Source organism: Taurulus bubalis (genome assembly GCF_910589615.1).
Source record: "Taurulus bubalis genome assembly, chromosome: 18".
In the NCBI taxonomy this organism is placed as follows: Eukaryota; Metazoa; Chordata; class Actinopteri; order Perciformes; family Cottidae; genus Taurulus; species Taurulus bubalis.
The window spans coordinates 5911716-5938472 of record NC_136606.1 but is presented as its reverse complement, the minus strand read 5'-3'; the positions used below and the strand labels follow the sequence as shown (position 1 = coordinate 5938472).

The following is a 26757-nucleotide window of genomic DNA, read 5'->3' as shown; positions in this document are numbered from 1 at the left end:
GCGCGAATGGATTATAGGCGAATGGCGCGAGTTGAAATATTCATATTCATATATAAAATGATATTTCAAATGACGTGAATGACGCAAATAAACCACATACACTCCAGTGAGTAAACTCACGCGATAAAGCGTTTTCGCTTTTGGGGTGAACGCAGCATAAGAGCTTGACAATTTGAGAAATGAGCGTATCTGCTTTCTCCCCAAGAGTAAGACGGAACCAGCAGCAGGTTAGCCTAGCTTAGCACAAAGACTGGAAACAGGGGGAAAAAGCTAGCCTTGCCCTGACCGAAAGAAAAAGAAACCTCCTTCCGGTAGCTTTAAAGCTCACTACTCCAAACATATTATCTCTTTTGTTGAATCAGTACATAGAACGCAGTTTAAAAACGACAACTCAACATGTTGGGGTAAATTGTCCCGGATTATTCCTCGGCTGGGACCAAAAACTTCCCGGACTGGCAACTAGTTTAACATGTGTTGATCACAATAGGCCATGTTCAAGCATTACAGCGGACTCAAAATGTGAATATTTTCTTTATTAACTTGTAATTCCTGTTTATTTGTTGCTGATTTTCAAATAAGATGTATACAGCTTGGCTAGACTTTCAAAACGTATAGTTGGACGAATCTATTTTCATAATCGCCAGATGTCTCCTTTCGCTCTCCAATTAAGAGTTTGAAACTTTTATGAGATCCACCACTCCTGTCAATTAAAAGTGCCAAAGTGCAAGGTGAGGCTGCTACATTCTGCATGGTTATTTGTCAAATTAGCAACTAATAGGAAACCTTCCCTCTCCGCAGTTTGATCCATCTGCCACCGGTCTGAGGCTGCAACTGCTAATTACTAACGCCTACACAAGCACCAGGCGAGGGTATTGATTCCTCGTCTTCACATCGCAAACACGTTGAACGACACTGAGAAACCGGTGGCGATGGACCGGCGCATTACAGGGCATCACGCTGGAGGAGGGTAATCTACTGGGACGTGCACACACTGCCGAGCTCACACTCCAAAACTACTTAGGACTGTAACACATGAGGACAGGTGGCAAGTGGTTATTGAAGGAGGAAATGTGCACGCACTGGCGAAAAGTACAGTATCAGCAGATGTAATTAAATCCCTGGTATTAAAAAAGCAAAGATAAAGTGTGTGTTTAGTAGATCGATAATGACGGACAGGGAAGACAAAGAAGATTAATAGAGAAAATAGAGCACTTAGGCAAGCAATTACTATGTCAGGGAAACCTCAAAGGGACAGAAGAAATCCGTTAAAATAAATGTAAGAAAGGCTTCAAGCGCTATTACTTAGGATTATCACTATTGATTTAGTCTATATCTGTGTGTGAGTGTGCTGTTAATATCTCTATTGATTTCCCACTTTTGAGCAGCTTTTGATAGACACCACTCACACGTTGCATCTCGGTTTAAGATTTCACTACATCATCTGGACCGCTGAAATGCATGTATTTTTGTGTGTGAGCGTAATACAGTAGAGCATCAAAAACAACTGGGAGCCCCCCCCCCTGAGTCAATATGGATGTTGGCCAGGACAAGCTAATTTCTTTGGCTTTGCTTCAGATGTTTTGCATAACATGACTTTAACTGACAAAATGCGGGAGGAGGAAAAAAGAAAAGAAAAAGCCCTGATAGAAGCAGAAATGGAAGTAGAGCTTACTGTGTGTATTAATCCCTTCCAATCACCACAAGGGAACTGAACTGTACTTTATATTACTGCTATGTTGTCGTGAACTTACAACAACCGCAGGCCTCTATTACCTAACGATGACAGCTGATGCTAACTAGCACAAATTAAAGGGTTCCGGTCTTTTCCATTTTGATTATGGTTATTGTTGTTTACTGTGGTTTTTATGTGCCGGACCCACAGGACCTGCAGACTCAATCCTCTGCAGCCGGCTTTGTTTCTGGCTCTATTGAACCAGAAAAGATGGACTCTTAGTGGATATCTGGGGGGCTCTTGTGCTTCTCATGGTCCTGTGTTCAATTTCATTACACTAACTGACACACTTAGACATTAACTGTATGAAGTCAGGAGACAGTAGTGCTATCTCACACCGTTTCTTAGCTCTCTTAAACTCCCAGCGCTATTGATTCCAGAGTCTAACATACGATATATACTCTGCATTATTGATTTCTGAATACATACATTATAATCAAGGTGTTACATCAAATATCGTTAGACGATTGTCTCCTCCTTTCCGTGAGCACGAGAGAAGAAGCTTCCCAAATGCTGGACAGAAATCTCCAGCCTGAAATCACTGCTGCACTTACTCTCTCGACTCGCGGTGCGAATAAGAGCCGCGGCCAGCCGGTATGCTCATCTCCAGATGTCAGCTCTCTAAGTTTCAACAGTAACTTCTTGGTCTTGCTCCAGCCGGCGTTTCTAAATGCCCCCTCTCTGTAGACACGTCTGCACATTTTCCTTTGTAAAGGCACTTAAACGGAAAATGATGGAGGACGTGTCAACCTGGTCCCTCTTCTCTTGTCATGATGATGCATGCAGTGGCAGCTGCAACTCTGGTGCATAAAGAGCACCGTCGAAACGCTTGGCCGCTCAGTCAATTAGTTGGTCTGCAAAAGATTAGTCAGCAACTACATCAATACAATGGATTTTAATATTATATGTCAAGCAACAATGCCATACTTTTGATTGTCCCAGCTTTACTCCCCCCAGAGGCCAATTTCAGCTTCATCCACAGAAAGCTCCTCTTGCTCTGCTTCCCTTCCTTTGGGAGCGTTCGGGCCGATTCGGCATCCTCCAAAAACTCCGGGAACCCACTCTGCTGAAATGTATTAATATTAAAGTAGTTCCACAGCATCACCTTCCTGCACCCCTGTTCTACGCCCGGGCCGACTCACACCGCGCTGTGACATGTGCAGGATTTTGATTTGAATCCGATAGGACCTGAAAATACTTGAAAATCAGCTGAGTCCCACCAGCTAACAGTACCGTTAGCCGGGTAATCAACACACCAATAAATGACCCACTTGGCTTAATTTGGTAGAGATATACCGGTTACAGTATTTGGCCAAAGGACAATTGACTATTGATTTTTAACGTGTGCCAGAGAGAAAAGTTCCAACAAGTGAGAAAAAGATTGGAATAATAACGCGAACATGACAATGGATGTTAAATGCAGCCGAGCCATCAGGAGCAGATTTAGCGATCACTGTTCACCACTTTGTCCGACGTGGTTTATGGCCCCATTCCCTCGGGTCTGTTAGTGTCTAGTTTATATTTGATGTGTTCAGACTTCTCGCGCGTGCACTTGTAAACATCTTGGATCGGTGTGAGACGGGTCCTTCGGGTCGGGTCACGGTCACTGCTCTTCAGTCGCCTCACGCCTGCTGTTTTATTTGCATGCTAAGCCGCTCTCAATCAGCCACTGGAAACCTGGCGCTCTGCAAACGCACCAGATGTGAATACTGTTGAGACCATTTTAATACTCTTGTAGAGCCATAATAGGCTGATTATCCTGTTTCCACATTTAGGATAACTTACTCTTTAAAATGGTACTAATCTGGCCCTTTAACATTTCCTTTAAATTGGTTAGGTGCAAATCCTCTGTAACGTTTGACCTCAACCCTTTCCTTCTATCATTTACTCTATAAGATAAAGAAGCAACAACTACTTTGGACACATGAAAAACTATTTACAATTTTAAATAGCGTGCTAGTATTCCACAGCTCAATCCCTCCTTTGTGTCACTTTGGCTAGCTAAGTTAAATTTCATCGCATTTGCCTGCTGCTTTTTGATAAAAACATCTTAAACTCAAAAACCACTTACTGCAGTTCTCCTGGAGCTTTCAGCACCATGCCATGGCTTTTGTCGGAGGATGGAGTTTCATCAAAAATATTTGTTATATTCAATTTATTCATCACGTATATACAACTAAATTGTGTTATAAACCATTTATTCATTCTACACTGCTTCTAAATACCCATTAAGGGTTTAAATGAGGAATTTAATATGCAAAATATGTAAAGCATTTATAAGAGAATATCATTTAGTAAGACAAATAAAACAATCAGTTTCATTTTAAGAAGCCATTTGATGTTATGAAATTACAAGTCTCATTAAATCTCCCTTTACAAGAAAATGATTCAGTGGTTATAATACTTGATTTACTCTAATTTCTTATTTACTATGTAAATAAACTCACTTCATAGGATTTCCTCCGTTTAGCCAACACAATGCGTGAAATATTTGTGGATTCAACCTTGCTGTTGAATGTTCAAATGTGCCTGGATTGAAAAATGTCTGGGATGAGAAGAAAAAAACTCTGTTGGTTTCAAGTAAATATGCTGAATTGACTTGTATGAGCGTGTGTGTGGTCCTCTGACCTCCGTGGCATTTCCTGTATTGTCCTACAAGGCAAAAACCAGCCATCTGGTACCCCGGGCAAGTTCAAGCAAATGTTAAGAAGTCCTGTATTTGCAACTATTATCTGGCCCCGCTCCACTGCAACAAATCCTTTCACTCCATTCTACTTACATGGTAATAAAAATAAATAAAAGCTCCATATTTCACATCTGATGCACTGTGGAATTAAGATGTTTGCCATTTGAAAGGCAGACAAACAACAGCTCTATTAGAACATCATACACCACAGCAGTGGCAGATGTATAGTAGCATAATTATACAAAGAAATTGCAGTTATTTATGTTTCAAAGGCACCAGTTCAAACACTCCTCACCCCCAACCTCCTGCTGTTATTGCTGCTGCTGCTGTTGTTCCTGCTGTTTGTGTTGCTGCTGCAGCTCCGTTCGCGTCGCTGTTAGCGCTATCTCTCTCAGCTGGCTCCTCCACCTTTGCCTCCTTCACTCGCGACCCATCTCATAGCCAGCTGTTAATTTGCAGATCGGGGGTGAAAACAAGCGAAGGAATCAGAAAGGGCCCCTCCATCTCGTGAGTGGGGTCATTTCTGTTTTCCTCTTTTTATTGTTTGGCTACAGAATAAAGAGGTGTTGATGGAGCATGAAGGGACTTCAGAGCACGCTGCCGATCTCTACTAAAACACAGTTCACCATATGATAATTAAAAAGAAATATTAAGTTCAACCACTAATGTACAATGAGAGCATCTTGACGATCCCAACTAATTGCTGATGCATTACTGGCCTCTAGTGGCGAGCGGGGATATGAGTGTAATAAATAGAGTAAACAGAAATAATGCTGAAATAGAGGCTCTCAGGCAGTATGGTGATGTGCACTGTAAGTTATTTATATGACACTTGACAGGGCCAGTGTTTACAAAGTCACTTCAACATTGACTTTACTCGGCGCTAAAGGCTGTTGGCTCTAATGAGAGTAATCACGCCGGCAGAATTCCTCTCATTTCCATCAGATAATTACACATTAGCGTCACATGAGACTGAGGGAGGAAAGATAAATTCAGTGATTGGAAATCCAGTCAAAATAACCATCAGACGGAGAACAGCTTCTCACGCAATCTATCGGGTTTCCAACAATGGGCAAAGAAACTAAACAATACACATCTGCGGACATGCATAATTCATTTCAATAACATTAAGCTACAGACAGAAGATATTTGTGCAGATTACAATGAGCTTGGGTGGACAACAGTGTTTCAAATGTAACCTGGAGGTCACTTGAATTGCTGACCTCATTGAAAAACGTGCAGCCAATGAATCCCACCCAGTGTACAAATCACAGGACAACCAGTGGTGATTACGGCATAGTAACTTTATTCACCGCACACAGCGATGGGCTGGACTTGTTCCTCTTGTACTCGTTTTGAAATGCATTTGGATATCTTCATTTCTTCTTCAGCATCGGCGCGTCGTCCCTCGGCACTGGGAATATTTCAATTTCTTTGATGATCCTCTGAGCGATAGTATCGTTGTTTGCCGACAGCATCCTTTGGGACATCAAATCGAACGGTCCCCCTGTGTTGTCAAATGAAGCCTTTATTAAGAGGGGTTCCACCCAAAATAATCCTGATGACCTTTAATCATTTGTCGTTTAATGTAGCATTATCCCTTGATGTTCTGCGGTCACATTTGAAAGCATACGCACCATCAACATCCAGTACCAGTCCTCCGGCTTCTCTGACTATGACCACTCCAGCAGCAATGTCCCAGCAGTGGATCCCGATCTCAAAGAAGGCCTCCGTCGCCCCCGACGCCACCAGACACATGTTGGTGGCGGCGGTCCCGGACCCACGGAGCCTGTCGGGACACAGCGGTTTGAGTTGAACGGGTCAGCTACACATTGCCCTTTAAGGCGGCAAACAGCAGGCTAACAATGAATGGAGGGAATCGGAGGAAGAAGGTCTCAGATCTCCGGGTTTGTCAGCAAACTCTGGACAACAAGGAAAAGTTGCGGCCCCATGAAGTATAAAAATGCAGATACGCTGATCCTGCAAAATGCAATGCGTACAAACAATGTGTTCTTTCTTATTAGTATATTGAAGAAAGTCAAATCATTTTAATAATTCAGCCTCCAGAGTGTAGCTTTTTTGCAGCCGCAGGTGTTTCGGCTCGTCTAATGTTCATATTCAAATCAATAAGTTAATTTACAATTTAATTGACTACATGGAAAATAAGTCATTTTAGGGTAACTATCAGGGTATGCAGCACAGGGATAAGCTTTAGTGTGGGGCTAACTTATGATTGACAGGTCACTACCACGGCGTAGCATCTGGGAGTTGACTAACCCTTTCAAAGAGTGTTTTTCAGTTAATTGTAACATTTTGGGCGCCTGAATATATCCAATTCAGGGTTCGGCTGTTCTTAGCTCCACCCTCTTGTTTCACTTCTGGTTGCCCAAGATGGCGAATAGCGAAAATCAAGATGGCGACGGCCAAATTGCCACACTAGCGACTTCAAAACCGTAGTCCACAAACCAACGGGTGACGTAAGGGCGAATACATCCACTTCTTACATGCGGTCTATAGCCTCGGTTATGCATTATGATGTATTATGGATATTTTACACTGTGTGGGTTTTTCCTCGTGGCAGAAGGACATTCTCAAAGCTCCTCAGAGTTTTCCATTTGTTCTAAGCCCATCCACGTCCGCACGGTTAGAAAATGTCGGATGAACCCTTGGCGTGACCATCGGCGATACGTCACGCTTGTGATCGTTTCACAGAAATGACACATTCCTAAAAAACCAAGTTGAGACCACTCACCCGTGCACTGGGATGCAGAGGATCTTCCGCATGGTGGAGAAGATCTTGGTTACTCTTTCTACGCTCCTGTCAACTCCATGCTCCGAGATGATGATGGACTTCTTGATATCTGCAGCGACAGCACGGCAAAGGGGTTATTGTTATGTATAATTATCGGTGGAACTGTGCCTGTAAAGGTGCACACACACACACAGCAGTCAAAAGTCCTCCAGATTGAATGTGCGTAACCTTTTTAATGGTTCTGCTTGAATATTTCATGACGTTCTGAAGGTCCTTGATGTGAAAGTGGTGATTGTGTGTGAGGTTTGTTTCCAGATCGTACATTTCAAAAGCGAAAGCGAAGGACGGCACATCTTTTTTGTGGTCCGCGCAAAGCTCCTTTTGTGTTATTTTTCCGACTTTCTTTCATTCGCAGAAAAAAAAACTGAACTAGTAACTGTTGACTGATAGTACACAGAAGAATGCTGTTACCTGTTACATCGGACACCTGAATCGGTTCATCGTTGCAGAAAGCTCCCTTCCCCTTTCTTGCTTTGTACATTTTGTCTTCCAAGCAGCTGTACACCACACCAAACTCCAACTGAAAACAAAAGGTCATTCTTTCAGGTTCCACATACCAAGTATGGATCAAGTACTTTTAATGACCGTTGATTGATTTGACGTACCTCCTTATTGACGGCAAAGGCGATAGACACGGCCACGAAGGGGAATCTGTGAAGCAGTAGCATCACATGCGTCAGTACGTTTGTCTTACCCTGTGCATCTTTTAATAGGCTTTTTTTTAAGTAGGAGTATGGGAAATTGACCCTCATCACTTTCTCTAAACATATAATATAATAAGCTACTTGAAAACCTGGCGCCCCTCATACAGACACCAAAGGGGTTTGCGGAGGGGCGTGGCAGAGCGCCGGTATTTGACACCCCGGGAACGAGACCTAGCTGGTTTGGTTTGATCCGGTTAAAGTGAATCCATTAAAAGGTAAAGTGTGGATACATTGGTGAGCGTCTGGCGGTGAAGTTGCAGATTGCAACCAACAGAGCACACCACTGCTCCCTCCTCCTCCTCTTTTCCAAGACAGCAGGAACACCAGAGGCCATTCTTACAACAACACTCAGCAGCTCATGTTACTGCAGATTCAAAGTCACATGACTACAGACGCCTTCAGGTGACATCAAACATCAAAGGCCCTTTATAGAACCAGAATTTAGTTTGTCCAATCTGGGCGACTGTAAAAAAAAATAATGGCGGTGCAACCTGGTGGGGTGAAGATGATGTATGTAAGTATGAAGGACTCATTCTAATTTAATCAAAAACACAACATGTCCTACACACTGTGCCTTTAACGCAAACAAATTGTCAACACACACACACATCACACGTCATACCCATGAACAAAGTTCGTGGTGCCGTCGACCGGGTCTATGATCCACGTCGGTTTATCCGTTAAGAGGCACGGCTCCCCATTTGAGACGGACTCTTCTCCAATGAAACTGCAGCACAAAATAACCAGGGAGACATATCACAATATGAAACACACAGTACAAAGATTCATATGCAGGTGTGTGTGTGTGTGTATGTGTGTGTCTGACTCACCAGTGTGTGCCATCTCCGAACTGTTCTTTCAAAGACCCGATGATGATTTTCTCCACCCTCTCGTCAGTCTTGGTGACGAGGTCTACAGCGCAGCTCTTCGTCTGGACCTTTATTTCTTCCTCCCCGGCTTTCCTAATTACCTTTACAAAAAAAAAGGAAAATAATTGGCACATGCTTCAGGATCACGTGGCTAAAGCAGGGCGTAGTTCATATGTTGATCCTCGCAATATCTTACAAAATATCCGAGCCAATTTTGGAAACACCAGAGAGGAACTTCTTACGTACCGCTCCAGCCGCTCGTGCAACTTGAACAGCAAAGTCGTATGCATTCTGCCACGGGTCCGACATCATGTGAGTACAGGGGGTTTACTGACCAGAGCCTGGGAAACAGATAAAGCTTGTAAGTGCAGCTATGACTATCAGTCCAGCTGAGGACAATCAGGCCAATCAGGCCTGATTGGCCTCAGCTGGACTGACTTCCAGGCACCGCCCCTGAGCCACCCACAACCACACCCCTCTGCAGCTGAGCATAACCACGCCCCCAACACCACAAGGCTTAACAAAAAGAAGGTTATTAGGATGTTGCAAAATGTGTAAACAGTGACACCCGTCTCTGAGGACCCACAAGACAATACTTCTATTCCTGCATGCTTACACCCTCCTCTCACAGTAGAGTGAGTTGGGCAACACTTCCTGGTATCTGCCTGTCTTGCATTCTGTTAAATCCCCACCAGGGGGCGCAGGTTTTAGATTTTAAAATGTAAAGAAACAGCAGGAGGTAGGTCCGGTTTTAAAAAATGGGGTGGGGAATAAAAAGTAAAAGGTTCTCCAGTGAGGGAATACAAAAACGAAATGCATGTGAATGCCTACTCCATCCTACTTAAGAAAAAGTATGTGGGTATTATTAATAAAGCTAAGTCTAAAGTCTTCCTTGTGCAGTAACATGTTTCCTGTCAGTGATGATTCTGGATTAATGTTGCTGCTTCATTATGTCGCATTTTACTGCAAACACCTGAGAAGTAACTAAACTCTACACTCAAGTAGAAATCTAGATATTGGTGCGTAAGATGTAGTTGGGTAGAAGTGTAAAGTTGCATAAAAGGGGGATTATTGTACAAATTGGAGATAATTGTACTTCACAGTACTTGAGTACTTCCCATCTACACATATTTATACTTCTACTCTACTACATCTCAGAAGCAAATATTGTACTCTTTACTGAATTTCGAAAAGAAAAAAAACTCTGATAAAATAGCATATGAATCTTGATGTTGTTGTTGTAGAAAACACATACTACACAGCATATGCATTATATATGCTATTGCAAGTTTTTGGTGATAAGTTACACAAAAGCGACAAAAGGTTATTCGACAATTATCCATCCATTATAGCACACACCTTTTTTTACACGGACACACACAAAGGTATCATCCATGCACTGTTATAATGAAAGAGAACCTTACCTTGAGAAGACAGATGTACAAGCTGTCAGAGGTAGCTCTAAGATGCTAGTGCGCCTTCCTTTGAAAAACGTAACCTTAAGTTCCCTTATTGGAGCGATGAAGCAACTTCTTTTTTCTTTTTTTTAAAGCTGGTATGACAGAATGGGAAAAGTACTGGCACCGCCCTCCGGGGTTTCTTCAACCCAAACCCAAAGGAAGCAGCATGCTATGTCGACAGACCTGCAACAACACGATGTGCAGCAAGTGCAACGAGGGCATCAATGTAAGCAAGTGGAAAATTTTGGAATTTCAGAAAGACACACCCTGTGCTGCGTACTTGCTTTTGTCACATATGAACATGCCAAAGCTGACATGGCTAGTAATTAAATGTTGAAATGCGCAGCATGAGAATTTGCAGACTCGTCGCGTTGTCGTCGGCTCATAAAACAGATTTTCTGCCATAAAAATCTTGCACAATTTCTCTGAGAAACAAGAGAACGCTCCAGCTCCTGACTTGAGGTTTTAACATGGGATTTGACGCGACAAAACAAAAGTTCCTGTCAGTTTTATATTTCCTGACACTGTCACAGCCATTGTGCTTTCCCTTTGTGTCCTTTCATAGAATTCCACTTTGAAAGGTCCCCTTGTGAGTCAGGTTATGCATGCCTGTTTATCATTGTGCAACAACAATATCCTCATGAACTGAATGAAAGTATTTACTGCAGATGCACAGATGTAGAGGTGTCTCTATCTACAGATACGTTAAAATGTGTATCAAACCGTTATCACAGCTCACTGTGAGGTGACTTAGATGCTCATTTATTCTCCTCCTCTGGGAGAGAATGAGGAAGTATCGCAATATCAAGAAGCAAATGATACAATACAGAATAATTAGGTACCACAGAATCAGTAAAATGTGCATCGCTAAACCGCTCTTTCATTCAAGTGCATGTTGCCCGTAAATCCTGAGGGAGTCGAGAATATATTCTCTAAAATCTTCAAGTTACTTCCCTTAAAGGAAAAGATAAAAGCAGGAAGTCATACATAAAAGCTGCATGTCTCAACATGATAACATTGGGCCTGAAAAAACAACCTGAAGTGTGAGGATAGTGGTGATATGTGTCTCATTTAAACGGCGATAGAGGATCCCGATGCAGGTCGATGGATCGCCGATCAATGAATGGATCCAATGTACATCACCACCTTCTGATTTCAATCAACACACGCCTCCTACACAGAGCCCAGTAATATACCTCTCATCATATTTTAAGTTGATATGAATGCAACCGGTGGTGTTAACTGGACATGTGTTCTAGTCTCACATCGATCGAAGGCCCCTTGACTTGAAGTCTGTGTTTTTTTCCCCGGGGCTCGTTCAGACATGATGTTCATCACCGCCACACCTTGCATAACTCGAAGGCTCGGTGAGGACATACCCGCTTTGACTGTTGAGCAAAGACAGGGTGAGCGCTCATGCAAATGTTGGATTATTACATTTGATCTACTTGTTGATCTCATCTGGATCCTCATATGATCACAGTGTTTGGTAGGAAACACCAGAAAACCTGCCTCGCAAGCTTTGGAAGCTAAGATAAAACAAACCTCCAGGTTGAAGCCGACAGGATCAGTGTGTGGTAAAGTTTTGTGTTTGACCGGGAGCAGCAGGAGAGCAGTTGTCATCGCCTTGTCCCCGTTGTGCACTAAATATAAGGGCGCTCTCTAAAATGTTGGGAGACAGGCTGAGGGAAGTGATAGGACAAGCAAAACAAATACATCAGTCCTGCTGTCTCCCTTGGCAGGTCTGTTATGAATAATTTATCCAGGATGACGGATGCCTTGGATGTTTGGTTCCCGGGAATCACAGCTGTAAGTGAGGCCTGCCGTGATGCCGAAGTTGCTGAAGGTCAATGGTGCACCCTGAAAGATGAGCAGGAGCTTCAGACATGTCGTTTCCTGTCTGGAGTTCTTTACAAGTCCCCCCTTTGACTTTTACATTTTGCCGCTTCATCATAAAGTGCTGGACAAACTGAAATGTTGACCTGATGGAAAGTCAGTTTATCACCAATTCAAGTCATCCTGTGGGGACCAGAAATGTCTGGGACAACTTTTATGTGAATCCAGCCAAAAGTTGTCGAGACGCTTCACTAAAAAAAAAACAATTGTCAACCAGCTGGTTGCGCAAGGAGAACTCAGGGGATCACCAGTCTGTAGGATTCATCCTCTGGGGACCATGAATGTCTCAACAGATTTATATGGCAACCAATTCAATAGTTGTTGGAGCATTTGACCAAAAAGCAAAAGTGTTAGACTTCATGATGGCCAAAGTCTGTAGGACCGTGAATGTGAATGCAACTTTCATGACAAACCATCTAATAGGTTCTAAAGTACTTTGGACCAAAGTTGTGAACCACATGTTCAAACTATATAACCACAATGCGTATGTGGCTATAATATAAGATATATATATATATATATATAATAATAATGTCGACAGATAAAGCCATTGGCAAAGCGCGAAAACACACATTGTGGTTTTGAAACAAAGCTGAAAAGCTAACAGAAAGGGAAAATTGTTCTAAAATGTCTTCGGGAGCCAGACTCTCGCATCTCCGGGGAAACATTTCAGGGGTGCAGGAAGAAAACAGTGTCGCCAACTTTTCAAAGAACAATGGCTGGTGCTTCTGAACGGCAACCAGGACACAAACATCAAAAAGACCGGGAACCGGGAACCGGCAACGCGAGTAGGTGTTGATGTAAAAAGGTGGAGTCGACAGAGGGGGCGGGGTGCTTTGCTTTCAGCATGGCCGACTCTGGAAATCATTCCCAACACTGGCGATTACGTCTGAACCTCCTGCTGCAGACTAACATGGACCATTGATTTCTTCGGAGGGGGGCCCCAGCAGGATAGGACCTGGGTTTGCTCAAGTAAAGTGTTTTAAAACCATTTGTTAGTCATCAGCGAACACAAGCTGGGATAAAAAAAAACAAGAGCAGACAGTCTGTGGAGAGCAAAACTCTGGGCTATTTCATGGAGCACATCGGCCCAGGGGTGCAGGCCGCCGCCCTGCATGTGCAGCGTCTGAAAGGGCAGCAGAGACTTCTACATGGTGTAATGGCTGTAAATGCTTTTATCTCTCTACTCCATCACAACGGAAGCAGTCAGTGTGGTTTTTTTGGGGGGGTTTTGTTTTCTTCAAGTGTTTTATAGTGTCAGAGGCCTGTTTTCTATTCATTCGCTTTTCTGTTTGCCACAAGAGACGCTTTCCTTTTTCATATTTTCTACTTTATAGATTTTATGAAAAGGAGAAAAAAAGGCAGCGTTCTAGGTCAGAGCAAATAAGGACGTCTATTTATGTCCCGAACACACGGCCGATACAGGCCACTGTCAGGATGTCAGCGAGGTGTTTAAGGAGCCTCGCTGGGGAGGAATTTTCCATTCTCCAACTGTAGCGCTAGATAATCTCAGATTTCAGAAGATATGGGCTGGTGTAGCGGCTTTTGCTTTGTCACGGTGACTTGGAGAAGTCTTGGCAGATTTCATTATGAATCTTCTTTACTTTCTGTATGTGTTGGGGAATTGTTTATTTACAAATTTCCGCGAGAACAAGGAATGACAGCAAACGCCCACATTTAGTGGAAGAAATTCAGCACTTCTCTGCAGAAACGTTGGCACTCAGCTTTTTACATCCCGTTGCCAATGGTGAGTCTTCTGTTTACGAGTACAGCCGACATGTGGATGCATGCTGACACCTGTCTGCGCGGCTTTAATGACATGCATTTATCCATCTGTGGTGTGTCAGAAAGAGGCTGGGCTTGGCAGGAGATATTTATAGTGCTCTTTATTCTCTCCCTTCATTACATCCATTCATTCTATTTCAGTCTGGACTTGAAGAAGTTAGACAATAAAGTCATGATATGCAGACATCGTTGTTATGTACATATTCTTGGATCAGCGATAGTGCAAACTAGTGATGGCACTGAAATTCATTTACATATACATGTGTTTATCTTTTTATATCATCCATAGCTTCCCAGTGTATTCAAATCCAAACATTCAAATTTAAGGACGGAGCGCAATTAAGTCCAGCCCACGCCGGAGGGGAAAACGATCTTTTGTCTCGTGTGAGGGTGCCTCCTAGTTCAACAACAGAACGAGCGCTGGTCGGTTGCACGATCCTCAGAGTATTAAAACATGAGACTGACACTCGGTATGCCTCACGTTACGTGTGCTGCGAGCACTTTGTGAGTTCACACGCACAAAAGTGTGCAACTCATGTTATAGTGGAATGTAGTTGGCGATGCATTAGAGAGCTATGCAGTATTACGTTTGCGGGTGCCTTTGCTAACGACAGTAACTGGCTAATACAGAGCTAACATTGGCTCACAAATTTCGTATTAACTGCACTTCTGGTAGACATGTGGGCCGATCGCAGAGACACGTCGCGCCATAAAATCATTGTTTTCTGCGTTTTTAAAAAGCCCAGCAAGTTAAAAATACTGTAAACTTCTCAGCGCTAGGCGCTCGCCAATGTCACACGGCCAATCAAATCAAAGCAAGAGGCGGGCTTTACTACTTCACCGCCGATGTCAGAGGGGCGTTTTTGAAGCGCCTGTTGCAACCATAAGATTATATATAAAGAAGTAGAGGTAGGTTTTTTTTTGCAACCAATAAATGGAGGTTACCATATTTGAAATGTGGATGTCAATCACAGTAAGCCCCGCCCTAAAGCTTACCCTGCTTTATGTTCTGTTTGACTCTAAAGGAGCATAATTTACTAAATGAACATCGTGCTGTATTGAAGAAGACTTGAAACTTGAATTGAGACCATAAACTCATGTTTACAATGTTTACTGAGGGAATAAATCAACGAGAAGTAGAGTCATTTTCTCATAGACTTCTATACAATCTGACTTCTTTTTGCAATCGGAGGAGGCGCTCAGTAGAGACAATGCCGAGAACCGGAGGTTGCCGCCTGGTTGCAACGTGTCTCAGTGTGATCGCGGCCATAAGGGGGAAAAATAATCATCACACAACACATACGAGTATACATACAACCCCACTTTATACAATCAAACTTAGCAAAACCAACATTGACTCAGCTGGTGCTAGTTGTATAATAATTGCGTTCACATTATTCATAACCTTATTGATCGTCTCACGTTGGTATCCTACGTGACAGCTTTTTGTGAAACGCTGAGTACATACATTTTACCAAATATAATAACCCATTTTCAAATCTTAAATGGAAAAGCAATAATATTGGTCAAAACCTGAACACATGTATGCTAAAAAGACTACAACAGTGCTGTATGCAGTTACGCAATCAATTAAATAGTTCTGGCTGCATTGTTCCCATAAATAATTATAGATAATACAATTAGCTAAAAGGTGTGTAATAGGAAACAGAGGCCTAATTCCTCCACCACACACCATGTGGTTACTACACAATAACAAGTCTAAATCTGTGAGAGGCTTGAATGCAGAAACACAACAAGGACTTCTAAGGAAAGCAGAAAGAAGCTGAAAGTCTGACTAACAAACTTCACAGGATTCTATTCCAGAGGTAAGTTTATCGCTTTGGTTCTTAAGGCAAAGACGTAACCGTGACTTTTTAAATACAAAACAGTCGGGTGATAAAAAACAAACAAAAAAAACATGTGAAGTTGGTAGAAGAGATGATGGAATTTTACTAGCCATCTGTGTCGTCTCTTCCAACGGGGAACTCTGTAATCTCCTTGGCGATGCGTTCTGCTATAGCTCTGCTGCTGGCGATGATCAGCCTCCGAGACATCAGATCAAACGGTCCACCTGGACGAGAGACAGAAGAGGAAGTAAGTAAGGCTGTAATAAAGTTCAACTTCACAATTTGCTGGAACAAGACTATAAACGCTAACATTTGGAAATGTTTGGTGTGCAAACCTGAATAAACCAGCTAATTCTTCCTTATTGTAGATATTTTTTAATTGAAATTTGTGTTCAATTGCTGTTGTAATTTGGGTTTTTACATATTGTTTGCTCAAAATCTCATTGTAAGCCAGCAAAGCGGATGAAGCGTCTCATGTGGTCTCACCTCACTGCTGTTGGTGTGCGCGGACTTACCAGGTAATAAAAGTGCAAAGTAACTGTTTAAGTCAACTCTCTTGAGTAATAAGATGTAATGTATTACTCATCAAAGATAGAAAAATACAATACTAGTCACTCCAGCAACAGTTGAGCCAGTGGACATTTTCTCCTGCTTATTGCACCATCCAATCGATGCAAGAAAAATAACTTATTCATTTTGAGATGCCCATGTTGTAGAAGAACATTTGCCGAGTACTCAACTATTCACAAGAGGGAAAGCAGAGCGATAGAGATAGAGATATATATATATATATATATATATATATATATATATATATATATATATATATATATATATATATATATATATATATATATATATATATATATATATATATATATATATATATATATATATATATATCAGATGGTGAAGGCGTGGGAGACACATTCCCAAGATCATGATCCTACTCATTTTTTAAATTCTACCCTCTGCCAGATCAGATTTTTAAGCGGGAGAGTTGATCGGTGGGTTTTAACCTCCAGTTATTGTCCAAAGAGGAAAGGATGTGCTGGAGGACAACTGTCGCTTTAAATGCAACTAGTTTAATCCACCACATAGTCAGGTCCTGAAGTATTTGGATGGTGATAGAGAATGTCTAGTTTTGCCTATTTACACGACTGCATTGGATTGGATTTAAAGCAGTCAATGTGTGGTTGAAGTGTAGACCTTCAGCTTTAATTCAATGGATATAACAAAAACAATCGACTTAACCATTTAGGAATTACAACCATTGTTACACAGTCCCCCATATTTTCAGAGGCTCAAAAGTAATTGACAATTGTCTTACAAATTGTTTGCTCCCTCGTTATCTCATGACATATTAAGCCAATAAAAAGGTTTGGAGATGATTTCAAATGTTGAGTTTGCAGTTGGTATCTGGTCCAGGGAACTCTCAGCATGAGGACCGAAGAGGTGTCGATGCAAGAGGAGGACGCCATTCAGAGGCTGACAGACTACACAAACCTATCAGGCAGATAGCAGAAACATTAGGATCTACCAAATCAACAGTTTGGTACATTCCTAAAAATAAGGAATGTACTGGTAAGCTCTTCAACGCCAAAAAAAACGGAAGACCACGGAGGACATGTAAAGTAGACGGAGCAGAATTATTTCCTTGGTGAAGATAAAACCTTCATAACAAGAATACAAAGTCAAAGTCTACAATCATGAATACAGAAGGTTTACAACAAGGTGCAAACCACTGAAGAACAGAAAGACCAGATCAGACTTTGCCAGAAAACATCTGAATGAGTCTGATCAGTTTTAGATGAAAGGTTCTTTGGAAGATGAAACCAAGATTATCTTGTAACGGAATGATGGGAAGAGAAAAGTGTGGAGAAGGAAAGGAACGGCTCCTGATCCAAAGCAAACCACGTCCTCTGGTTAACATGGTGGAGGCGGTGCCGTGGCATGGACCGGTGTGGCTGCCAATGGAACGGGGCCACTGGTGTTCATTGAGGATGTCTCAGCTGATAGAAGTAGCAGGATGAGTTTTGAGGTGTTACTATCTGCTCACATTCAGCCAAATGCTACAAAACTGATTGTATTGATGAATGATGACCCAAAGCATACTGTGAAAACAGCCCAAAAGCTTCTCAGGAAATGGAATACTTTCAGTCACCTGATCTCCACCCAAGTGAGCATGCTTTTCATTTACTTCAGATCAAAGTGAAGGCAGAAAGACCCACAATCAAGCAGCACCTGAAGGAGGCTGCAGCAAAGGACTGGCAAAGCATCTCAAGGGAGGAAACTCAGCGTTTGTGGGATGACTTTGGGTTGAAGACTTGAAGCAACCATTGACTGCAAAGGATTTTCCTCCAAGTATTAAACATGATCATTATATTCACTATTACGTTAGTTTTCCAATTACTTTTGAGCCTCGGAAACTGTGGGGGACTGTGTACAAATGGCTGTAATCCCTCAACAGTTAATGCGATAGATTTGTTATATCCATTGAACTGAAGCTGAAAGTCAACACTTCAACCACACATTAAAACCACATTTAAATAAAATCCATTGCAGTCGTGTAAATTGGCAAAATTTGAAAAATGGTGTCAGTCCAAATCCTTATGGACCCGACTGTATACACACTCTCCTCCTTACTATTTAAATATATAGAACAAAAGTCTTTTGGCAGAAATTAACAATGTGCTGACTCTTTTAATAGCACTGCCGTTTAAACTGTGCAGGTTTGACTTGACAGCAGCTTCCAATAGTCTTGAATCTAAGCTGTCTGTTGCCGAAATTTCACACCATATTTCTCAAACCCCAGCGCTTCCTATTTCAAGGACAAAGCCACCAGCAACACCCTCACCCCCACCATCTTTAACTGTTGCACAGTCATTTGTGAGCAGAGAGGGGGATGAAAACCAATAACGGCGAGAATTAGCAGCAATAAATAATTCAGAAACGTGTAATAACTTCCGTTGCGTTTGCCCTGAACAAACAGCAGCCTCTTTCTCGCTGCGGTCTCCACCAGTCCATCACCCCGAAGCGCAGCAGTTCCTTCAGTTCCTCCCAGTGACTCACCTGAAATGTCCATGATGACTCCTCCAGCCTCGGTGAGCACCGCCGCCCCTCCAGCCATGTCCCAGCAGTGGATGCCCATGTGGTAGTAAGCGTCGGCCGACCCGCACGCTACCAGACACATGTTGACAGCTGCGCTGCCCGGGGAGCGGATCCTGTGGATGGAAATGGGATGTCGGCTCTGCGTTTGACACACAGTTAAAACTCCTGGTGGTCTACTGAAAGTTTAGTGTGCGTATGTGACTGTTTTAAGAAATGGTCCTAAAGATGTTAATGGACTCAAACCACATTCGGGGGAACTATTTATGGTGGGCGTTTCTTTCTTCTTTTTTAACGGTGGTTGGTATTTTAGATTTCGTCATTGCTGCTCTCAATTCGGTATGTTTTTTATTTCTTTTAATTAAGATCAAGTGTATGTTTGCCTTTGTTGATGGTGGCTTGTCTTGCTACCATTGCCTCCCTCTATATAGTGCTTTCAATTGTTAGTTGCAGAGTCCCCCTCCCCCATTACCAAACAAAAAAAACCTGCTGCTGCTTCACATTAAAAGCTTGTTCTACTGGTAAAACCTGGGGGGGGGGCTTTATTGTGAAGCACCAACAGGAAAGAACATGTTCAATGAATGATTGTAGTCAACGATAACAATAATCATTCACTAAAAAAGTGTGTCTTCAAAACGCTCCTTTTTTGCAGATGATTTGCATTCATGCATTTGTTTTTTCAAGAGTGACACACCTCCAACCTCAACTTACAGGGCGCTGCCGTGGAAAACTACTCGCTCGCATTGTGAAACATCAGATCAGATGCTCTTCTTTACCAAAACATGGCTTTGTTTGTCTGTACCGTAAACAGGTTACTCTTCTTGTCAGCCCTGCAAGGCAAAGCAGCACCTGTTTTCAGACAATTTTTATTTTATTTAGTTTGAACGTTTCCTTAATTATCTCCAGAACCACATCGTTGTTTAACTTCATTTAACGTTCTACAGTTCCACAACCCTTGTGGAAGATACATATGGTGTAAAACATAATTAAAGTAACCGTTAAGTTGAAGTATTTACGTAAACTCCGCCGACTATACTGCTGCTCCGTCAGCTTGCCGCGGCGGCCGTAAGGTTTCACCAAATCCATGATAAATACCCTTTACAAAGTCGGATTTCCCTAACAAACACATCTCAGTAATCGTGCAGGCTTGTGGAAGTCTAACAAAGCAATCAAAACCCTTACGAACTCCATATTAGTACCTGTAAAATCACAAATCGCCCGGAGGTTTCTTTTTTTCTTCTCTGTCTCACAAATCCCCTTCCTGTGACTTACGTGTACCCCCCACATTTCTAGAAACACCTCACACAGCAAGGGGGAAGGCTTGGCTTATGCAAATTTTAATACCCAGCAGCCTCGGGGGAGACAATGTTTTGTCATAAAACAAGTAACCTTTCTATTTTTGAACCGAACGACACGTTTTTTTGACTAAAACACCTTCCCAATATATCAAAGCTTTGTTTTACAGTGGTTGCAGATTCTGATTATATAGGTCCTAACCTTTCCAAAAAGGTGTCCTATTAGTATTTGGGATGTTGGTAAGGGCCTGAACCATGGAGTTTGTAAAAGTCGGCTACTTTTTTGGGGGGGAAATCTAGCATAGATCATGCTGGACATTAATAGTTTTGATCAAAATATGTTAAAAAAAGTGTTGTTTTTTTTAAATATACATTTTATTCACAAATAAATTCTGAAAAAAAATTATATAAAATAATACAAGTAACATACCTCACCTGATCAAACAGGAATGAAATGTTAAGGATTACAGGACTTGCACCAGTGTGTGTTTACCCATGCACGGGGATGGTGAGGATCTTCTCCACGTTGGCCAACATGGTTTTAAAACGCCTGGGATCCTTATGGAAGTTTGTTTCCGTCAGCACCAGGGATTGGCTAATATCTTGGAATGAAACACAGACAAATAACAGTCAAATCCCGCTCACTCTTCTGAAAACAACATGTACAAATACTGGCTCTGGAGGTGTTGCTGTGTGGAGATGTTGGTGTAAGCAGAGAATCTGGCTGTGACGAGGCCTCCACCTGGTGGACATGTTGAGAACAGCAACACTGAAGCCTGACGCTGTTATCAATATTTACCTTGCTGTCCAGACACTTTGATTGGTTCTCCATTGCAGAACGCTCCCTTCCCTTTGCGTGCCGTGTACATTTTGTCCTCGATGCAGCTGTAGACGACCCCAAACTCTACCTGAGACCCGAGAGGCAGCACAGAAAACAGCTGTGATGAATGTGGTGTGGGAGGGGGGCTAAGAATAGAACATCAGCCATACAAGAAGAGAAAACTACTGTACTACACATCAGAAATCCTCTGGGTTATTGGGGTAATTATTATCTGAAGGTTTCATCTAATTGAGATGTTGCAGTGTCAGAAAAACAAACGCTTGACTCACAAACAATGAAGCATACCTCTTTCTTCACAGTGAAGCCAATTGATACGGACACAAAAGGGAACCTGCACAAAAGGAATTTATAATATTTTTTAAAAAAAGCATTCCTTTAATGAACTCCCTTTAGGTTTAAGCTCAGAGGATTCAATTTCTATTATCAGTTCAGTTTCATCTACATTGTCTAATTATCCCTGACGGAGAGGACAATCCGAGAGAGAACCCAATTAAAAGATAAAAATAGATAAGGAACGACAACGATAAAATAAATCCAGTGCCCTATCAGGCTTCTCAATGGTTTATATAAAAGGGATAATGTACAGCGAGCCGGTCATTACTGCCAAATGAACCCAGGGTTCAGGTGGGGAGCCGGACTTCAAACGTAAATCAATCATTTTAAACAATATATTAATTAAAAAATATATTTTATTAATATGAATTTTAGTCCTCTCTCTGGGTACGGAGATGAGAGCTGTATCCATTGCAACTGTAATACAGAGCAGCGGCCTGATATGAAGCAATAACAGGCCTGTAGAATCCTGCAGTTGACCAATCAGAATCGAGTATTGAACAACGGTCGACAGTACCTGTGAACAAAGTTGGTGGTACCATCAATGGGGTCGATGATCCAGGTGGGATTGTCCGTCAGAACACTGGGTGCACCGGCTGCTACCGACTCCTCACCTATGAAGCTTCAAAATCAGATAGAGAAAAAAAAACTATTTTTATGCATCCACGGGTGTGAGCTGTAAAATCAATAATACTATTGTCTACCTGCTGTGTTTACTTTGTCTTTTCTACAAGAGTATGATGTCATACAAGTCTGCACCCTGCGGTTATTCTTAATGGGCTGATTTGAGTATTTTAAAACACTGAGTAGATTTAATTATGACTACTTTTAGAGTGGCAACAAATTAATGAACCAACAAATTAAGAACATTTATTTATGGTAGTGTAGAGAAGGCGTTGCAACCAAATTAAGACATTTATATTTGCAGTTAACTGCATGAATGAAAACGTATACATTTGAGTTATTATACCATAATACACAGTCACATGTCCTGCAGTACTTTCAAGCGGTTCTCACAGCACCTCTCGTGCCTCTCGAGTCAAATACCTGTGAGCGGGGTACTTCTCCTTGATGGAGGAAATAATGAGCTGTTCCACTTTCTGGTCCGTCTCGGTCACCAGGTCAACTGGCGAGCTCTTCTCCATGACGGCGATGTCCTTCTGCAGCGCCTCACGGATCATCTGGCCGAAAAACACAACAACGACAAACTCAGCAAAAGGGATTTTCTCTTGGATGACTGAACTCATCTGGTACTTTAATTAAACCCTAACGTGTCCCACTGTTATGGCCACACACTGTTGGCAGTGATGGGTCAGAGTTGATGTAAGGTGTTAGCTACACAAGTCTTTATAGGGTTTTAATGTCACTTTTGCAAGTTAACACAAAAGAATATACTAATTACATTTTAAGTTGTGCTTAACTACTATTTAATCACGAATAATATATATTGAGGACAAAATAAGTTGTTCCAAAATAGCACTCTTTAAGTAAACGTATGATTAGTAGGGCTTCAAGTATACTCAAGTATGTTCAGGTTAAATCTACTTTGCATATTTATTCTTCACCTGTGTAGGTAGATAAGTTAACACTTAAATATAATGTAGCTGGATGACGATTTAACTTCCCATACTCGCATTGATAACATTAAAAGAAACTTGCTATATTTTGTTTATTTGGGAAATGCTTTCGCTTTGCTGCAAGAAAAAGTCTTGTTTAGTTTTCTATTATTTCTGCATTTTATTATGAATTTTGTATCACAAACTCATAATTCATGGATGCGAATTGAATGGTCTTAACTGAACATACAAGGGGGGAAAAAACGTAATTTGTACTTCCTCATTTTTAAATACATTTAAAGATGAAATTATCTTAAATCATTAAAATTCCAATGCTCGAACTGTCCGTCGGTCTTTTGAAATGCTTTCACCTTTCCATCAGCTGCCTGAACAAATATTAAAAATGCATTATTTTCAGTCCAAACTTTGGCTTCATTCATGTTTGAAACAATCAAACTCTCCCTGTATGCCTTTCAGGCCTCTTTTTATAGAGCTGCACGTGAATATTGTTACTTCAAATCAGTATTCCTGGATCTCATTTCTGTGATCATAGCATGCTCCTGCAAGTCACTTCTGCTGTGATATCGATACAAGTGGATGCACAACTCAAATAAAGTGATTTCCAGACCATTGCATTAAAAAATAAAGCATTAACAGTAACATTCACTCACCTGCCCAGCCTTTTTGGTGACTTCCACACAGTGATCCATACACTCTTGCCAAAGATCACTCATGTTGATTTAGGGATGAGGAGCCAAAACAAATAAAAAGGTAATATTCCCAGATACTGACAGGTTGTAACGTGTTGGTTCCTGTTAAGAAAAACAAGACACTCGCGGTTAGTTTACGTTGCACGTCACAGTTAGACGAGCGGCTGAAAAGATCAATTAACGCTAAGAAGCAAGCAAATCGGCACGAGCGTTGTCAAGTTAGCGTTAGCTTCATTAGCTTTGAAACACATAAACTTTAGGTGACAACAGGAACAGTTCCACACACACCGTTAACGGTTTAGCCAGGCAGCTCCGTGGTGTCTTAGTTTACGTTGTAATAAACTACAGTGGTGAGAGATTCAATGGGCTAAAGCTAACTCAACCCACCTACGGACTCACTTCTTTCCTGACTTTGAGTTAGCTTGTGGGAGGGCGGGACCGTTGGTGGGTCTCTCGCTCTCATTGGTCAATAAATACCACCTGGTTGTGAATTCGCTGTTCTCATTGGCTAGAAGGCTGTCATTTCTCCATACCGGAAACTGATAAGTCGTAACGGTTTGTTTTTGTTTTACTTGTTGACGGAAGCATGAATGTATCAGAAGCAGGCGAGGAGAGGCAGTAATAATAGATGATTTGAAGTGTGAGTTTGTATGTAGTATCGTGTCGTGTATATTTTTGGATCTGCAACTTATTGATATTTCATATTTGCACTCCTAAATCTCACTCTTTCCTACTTTGCACAGCCACTGCTGCTCACTAACTCTCTGGATAAATAGTGTTAAGTTGTAACGAGACATAAAGTGAACAAATGCTTTCTTTGCAATACAAAAACAAGAAAATGAGTCATACCCAGTAGTGTCTAATTCTTTCGCCTGTGAATGCTAACAGGAAGAAATGGGGAATATCACAGGAGGTGTCTGGTTTGTTGTGTGTTTGTTTGTTTTGTGTATTAACTGTATGTTATGTTACATGTATGGAAACAAAGAATAAAGAATGTATTTGAAATAAACATTGAAGTCGCATTGTTATATTATTGTCTATAAATCCACACAGCAGCATAGCCTAAAACTGCAGATTATTTTTTGCTTGATCATATTATTAGTTACATGACATGACACTCTTTTCTCAGGGTTAGGGGTTAGATGTCCATGGTGTTAATTTTAGCACGCATATGCAAGTTGCTTGAGAGAGCTTGCCTTGTTCTAACAGTGTACTTATAGTAAACACACACACCCTTTTTGGCCAGAAGGTGGCAGCAGCAGCACTTATTTGGATCTGACGTGCAAATATATAGGGTGTCTTGTGTAGCAACCTTTAATGCTGCAGGGTGTTGACATTTAAGGAAATCCATGTTAAAACCTATATCGCTAAAGCTTAATATGCACATTCTTCAATGTGCATTAATAACACTTTGCTTATAACTTTAGAACTTCAAAAGTACGTTGTGTTACTTTAGTCAAGTACAATTAAGAAAAGGAAAAATAGCAATTGGTGGCTTTTCTGCATTTTGTTTTGTTGCATTCTTTTGTGGCTACTAGTTTCATAAAACATGTGTAGATCATCGTGAAGGACTCTCTTGGGGGTAAAACTACAATTACCCCCCCAGGCAACAAATTACACATTCTTAATTAAAATGAATGAATGGTCTTTGTGTCTTAACAAACAAAGTCATGACAATTCAAATGATTTCCTCTACGGTCTGTGGAAATGATTTCAGTAATAAGCTATTTTAACATTAAGCTTACTTTTACTTGAGTTAATAATTCTTAAAACTTCCCCTAATGGCAAGATGTTGGTTCTGCTTACAAGAAACTCATTTACACACAGACTGCTGTACTGTACAGTATGCAAAGGTACATTATATCATTATTATATCTACATTTCAGTTTTTAAATGAAGCAGTGTAAGAAAAGAGCCCTCAGGCGGACTTCATCGCATAAAGAGGTGACAGAAAATCATCATAAGCAGAAGTCTTACATTCAACAGTTAGTCATTCCTTGAATCTAACCTTCAACCTCGAGAACTGTTTCTTTCTTTATTTCAAGAAAAAGCAGAAAAATGACACAGTCAGTCAATTCACACTTTGTGTGTTTGGTGAAAACATTCAACAAATCTAACTCAGGTCTCTCTTAGACTCCCTAATGTTTCTGTCAATATATTTTAACAAAACTAAAGTAATCTTGTGATAGCTGCAACACCAACACAAAACAGCCAAGTCAATTGCTTGACTGCATGTGATTGATTGGTCACAAAATCTGAAGCAAAATATTTAGGATCACATCGGGACATAAGGACTCACAGACTCACACGCTCAAAATAACCAGTGCGACTGTCGCGCCAGTTAACCGTTATTTATTAAGCATTGAAAGTCATTCAGGGTCCCCTCATTTGCATTGATGATGAGAAATAGGCAGAAAAAGATAACATGTGTGTGTCAGCGTGCTCACATGTATTCAAAGTTAATGAACAATGTTTCCCTGATGTCCAACAGTTAAGATGTTGGCCATGTTATCTGCCCTGAGAATGCACCAGTGCTTTTGTTGCAGCTGTTTACTTTTCTCCAAATGCCATTTTCAGAAAATGCCTCACAAGAAGAGGTCATCACAACACAACCGAATGATACTTAGAATGTTATAGCTGCCGATTTGAACAAACCCCAGATCTGTTTTTCTTCAAGGAAACGGTTCACATAGACTCTGTTTACACGACTTCCTGGTAGCGACAAAGCCCTCCCCCGGCCCCACCGTGGACAATCAGACCACAGCCTACTTACGTAAAGCTAATTCCAGAAAGAGAAAACAACTGTCTTTCAGTCCGGGGACCAGGAAGCATACAGCATCGCCAGAGCAAGACCGAAAGCTGGCACCAGGGAGGAAAAGCGGAGGCGTCAAGGGACAGTAAAATCCTGAGAGTTTTCCAAAAGGGACTCAAGTGCTCAAAAACAATACCGCCTTTGTCCACAGGGACCGCCAGAAATCAACACAAAATGAAAGTTCCTTTTGGTAGCTTTAAGCCTTGCAAGTAAAGTATACCAACTATGAAGAACGAAGGAAAACGACTCAGTGTAATCGATGCATTAACCTGTATGAACACTTTCTGTTCGTCATTCTATGTTTTTCCCAT

General features: G+C 41.5%; 2 protein-coding genes across 3 annotated transcripts; both read right to left on the bottom strand.

Annotated features, from left to right (window-relative positions):
* Positions 1-5703: 5703 nt before the first annotated feature.
* On the bottom strand, positions 5704-10378 carry LOC306750525 (inositol monophosphatase 1-like). The gene is made up of 9 exons (XM_079233965.1): positions 10228-10378; positions 9050-9144; positions 8765-8904; positions 8557-8661; positions 7836-7881; positions 7642-7750; positions 7171-7279; positions 6056-6207; positions 5704-5925 (listed from the first exon to the last, which is right to left on the bottom strand). Exons 2-9 carry the CDS (start codon positions 9113-9115, stop codon positions 5795-5797), a joined length of 858 nt encoding a protein of 285 aa, XP_079090091.1. The 5' UTR covers positions 9116-9144; positions 10228-10378; the 3' UTR covers positions 5704-5794.
* Positions 10379-15250: 4872 nt separating this feature from the next.
* LOC306750527 (inositol monophosphatase 1-like) lies at positions 15251-26463 on the bottom strand. 2 transcript variants are annotated; one of them, XM_079233968.1, is made up of 9 exons: positions 26408-26463; positions 23596-23736; positions 22416-22549; positions 21886-21990; positions 21321-21366; positions 20994-21102; positions 20688-20796; positions 18864-19015; positions 15251-16015 (listed from the first exon to the last, which is right to left on the bottom strand). In XM_079233968.1, the coding sequence occupies exons 2-9, from the start codon at positions 23656-23658 to the stop codon at positions 15897-15899; spliced, it is 837 nt and encodes a 278-aa protein (XP_079090094.1). In that variant the 5' UTR covers positions 23659-23736; positions 26408-26463; the 3' UTR covers positions 15251-15896. The 2 variants fall into 2 exon arrangements, with proteins under 2 accessions (XP_079090094.1, XP_079090093.1); XM_079233967.1 differs by lacking the exon at positions 26408-26463 and adding an exon at positions 23923-24019.
* Positions 26464-26757: the final 294 nt, after the last annotated feature.